This window comes from Peromyscus maniculatus, chromosome X, assembly GCF_049852395.1.
Source record: "Peromyscus maniculatus bairdii isolate BWxNUB_F1_BW_parent chromosome X, HU_Pman_BW_mat_3.1, whole genome shotgun sequence".
NCBI lineage: Eukaryota > Metazoa > Chordata > Mammalia > Rodentia > Cricetidae > Peromyscus > Peromyscus maniculatus.
Window position 1 is genome coordinate 54,787,276 of NC_134875.1, and position 2,285 is coordinate 54,789,560.

Consider the following 2,285-nt stretch of genomic DNA (forward strand, 5'->3'; position numbering starts at 1 on the left):
ATTATATATTATTATATTTATGTTATATAGTATCCCTTAGAAGTCTGTTTTCTAATGAGATATACAAAAGGATGGGAGGGGATGTGGGGAGGAACTGGGAAGAGTAGAGGGAGGGGAAACTATAATCAGGATATATTATATGAGGAAAAAATATATTTTCTTTTTTTAACTTATAAATGTTCAGCCAATAGCTCAGGCTTAATACTAAATAGCTCTTACAACTTGAATTAACCCATTTCTATTAATCTATATTCCGCCACAAGTAGCTTGTGTCTTTACCTGTCCTCCAACATGTCCTGCTCCCTCTATGGCTCCTGGGGACTCCTCTGACTCCACCCTCCTTTCTCTCAGAGTCCACTGTGTCTGGCTGTTCTGCTTTATCTTTTCAATAAAATGAAAAAAAGTGACAAACTACAATCTAAGAAAAAGTTACCACTTGGCCGGCGGAACTCCAAATAAATTGGAGGAGTCAGTGTATATTCTAACAAACAACATTTTATTTTTAAAATGAATTGGGGATGCTCGAAGAAGGGGCAGGGGGTGCGGGTGGGGCCTCCCTAAGGTCAAAATTGAGCTGATGCTACAGCTCTCTTAGGAGAAGTGGTGGCTCTGAAAAGAGCCTTTGGGTTTTGTTGAAAGTCAAAGCCATTCACTTGCTAGAGATGTACCGGACCAGGGCCATGGTGCCTTCAGACACTGCTTGCTTGCAGATCTTGCCAGGAAGCAGAAGACGCACAGCAGTCTGGATCTCTCTAGAGTTGATCGTCGAGCTTTTGTTTTGACGGGCCAAGTTGCTTGCTTCATTGGCGATTCTTTCAAACATATCCTTCACAAACGAATCCAAGATGCGCACGGACTGCTCCGAAAGGGTGAAGCCCACATGGACTCTTCTTAGCACCTTGGGAAAATAAATGGCGAAGCTGTTCCTACGGCGTCTCAAGAGGCGGGCAGCTCGGCGCTCATTTTCCTTCATACGTTGGCGCTGGAGAAGGCGGAGAGAGCGACGACACTTCTCTGGCTGCTTCTCCTTCTCTGAGGTGACTTTTTTAGGCTTTCGGACCTTGACAGCCTTCTTAGATGTATCAGAGTCTTGCTTGTCCACAGCTTTTGGCTCCTCCACAGCAGTTGGCTCCTCCACAGCGGCCATAGCGGAGGCACCTGCCAGGGCGATCGAGGAAGTGGCCATGACCGAAGTCAGAAAATGGCAGTTTCTGAGGTGACATACTATGCGCGTGCCATTATGCCATGTGATGGACCAACTCGACATCTGATTGGATAACAAACCTATCAGGAATCCAATATACATATTGAGTGTGATTGGATGGTTCTTCTGCCTGGCAACACATTACCCAATCAGAATGGGCACTCAATGTGGTTCGCTAATCTCCTGGTTGGCAATAGGAACCCTGGAGCCCTCTAGTTTCTCTGTGAGAGGAAGATACTCATGGACACATTATAATATTATAGGATCATGTCAGGTGACTGGCACCACACCATTACGGCTTTGAAAGACACAATCGAAAGAAAAAAAATTCTTAAAGTGCACATATTCCAGTTCTGGTGCGTTTCAAGAGCCTGAGTTCAGTAATTCAAGTCTCATAAATTAATCTAAGCAAGTTTGGGCCATTACTCGGTCTTTTAAAAAATAATAATATATGTATTTTATTTTTTGAAGTTATAATTACATCATTCCCTCCCTTCTGTTTCTTCTTCCAACTCCTCCCATGCATTTCTCCCTTCTTTCAAATTCATGGCCTCTTCTTTGTTGTTACAGAGAGAGACAGAGACAGATAAGGCACTTTATATATGTGTGTCTAAATATTCATATATGTATATTTTATATGTATATGTACATTATATATATATATATATATATATATATATATATATATTCCTAAACGTGTGCGTGTGTATGCGCGTGTGCATGCATGTACCAAAATACTTAGATACAAACCGACATGAGTTCAGAGGAAGCTGCCTTCCATATGGAATTTAGTATACATGAAATTTATTTAGAATACAGGCCTAAGGAAAGGGTAAAGAGACAGAAAGAGGTCAGTGTTAGGGTAAAGAGACAGAAAGAAGTCAGTGTTGGCAGAAGCAGTTGTGTGTCATTAATGTAGTTCAACAAAAGTCTTCTTTGATCCCAAGCAGAATGCTGAAAGTAACCTGGTCTGCCTTTATGTAGAACAAATGCCACTGCTCCACTCACCTGGATCAGTCCTGGAGGTGGTCTGTTTGGGAATATGTGATCTTGGAGAAATCATCTCTCTGCAGTGCAGGTC

At 42.1% G+C, this 2,285-nt stretch overlaps 1 protein-coding gene across 1 annotated transcript; it reads right to left on the reverse strand.

Moving 5' to 3' along the window:
• Positions 1-526: 526 nt before the first annotated feature.
• LOC102904238 (late histone H2B.L4-like) lies at positions 527-1,195 on the reverse strand. The gene has a single exon (XM_006998428.4). It carries the CDS (start codon positions 1,184-1,186, stop codon positions 650-652), a length of 537 nt encoding a protein of 178 aa, XP_006998490.1. The 5' UTR covers positions 1,187-1,195; the 3' UTR covers positions 527-649.
• Positions 1,196-2,285: the final 1,090 nt, after the last annotated feature.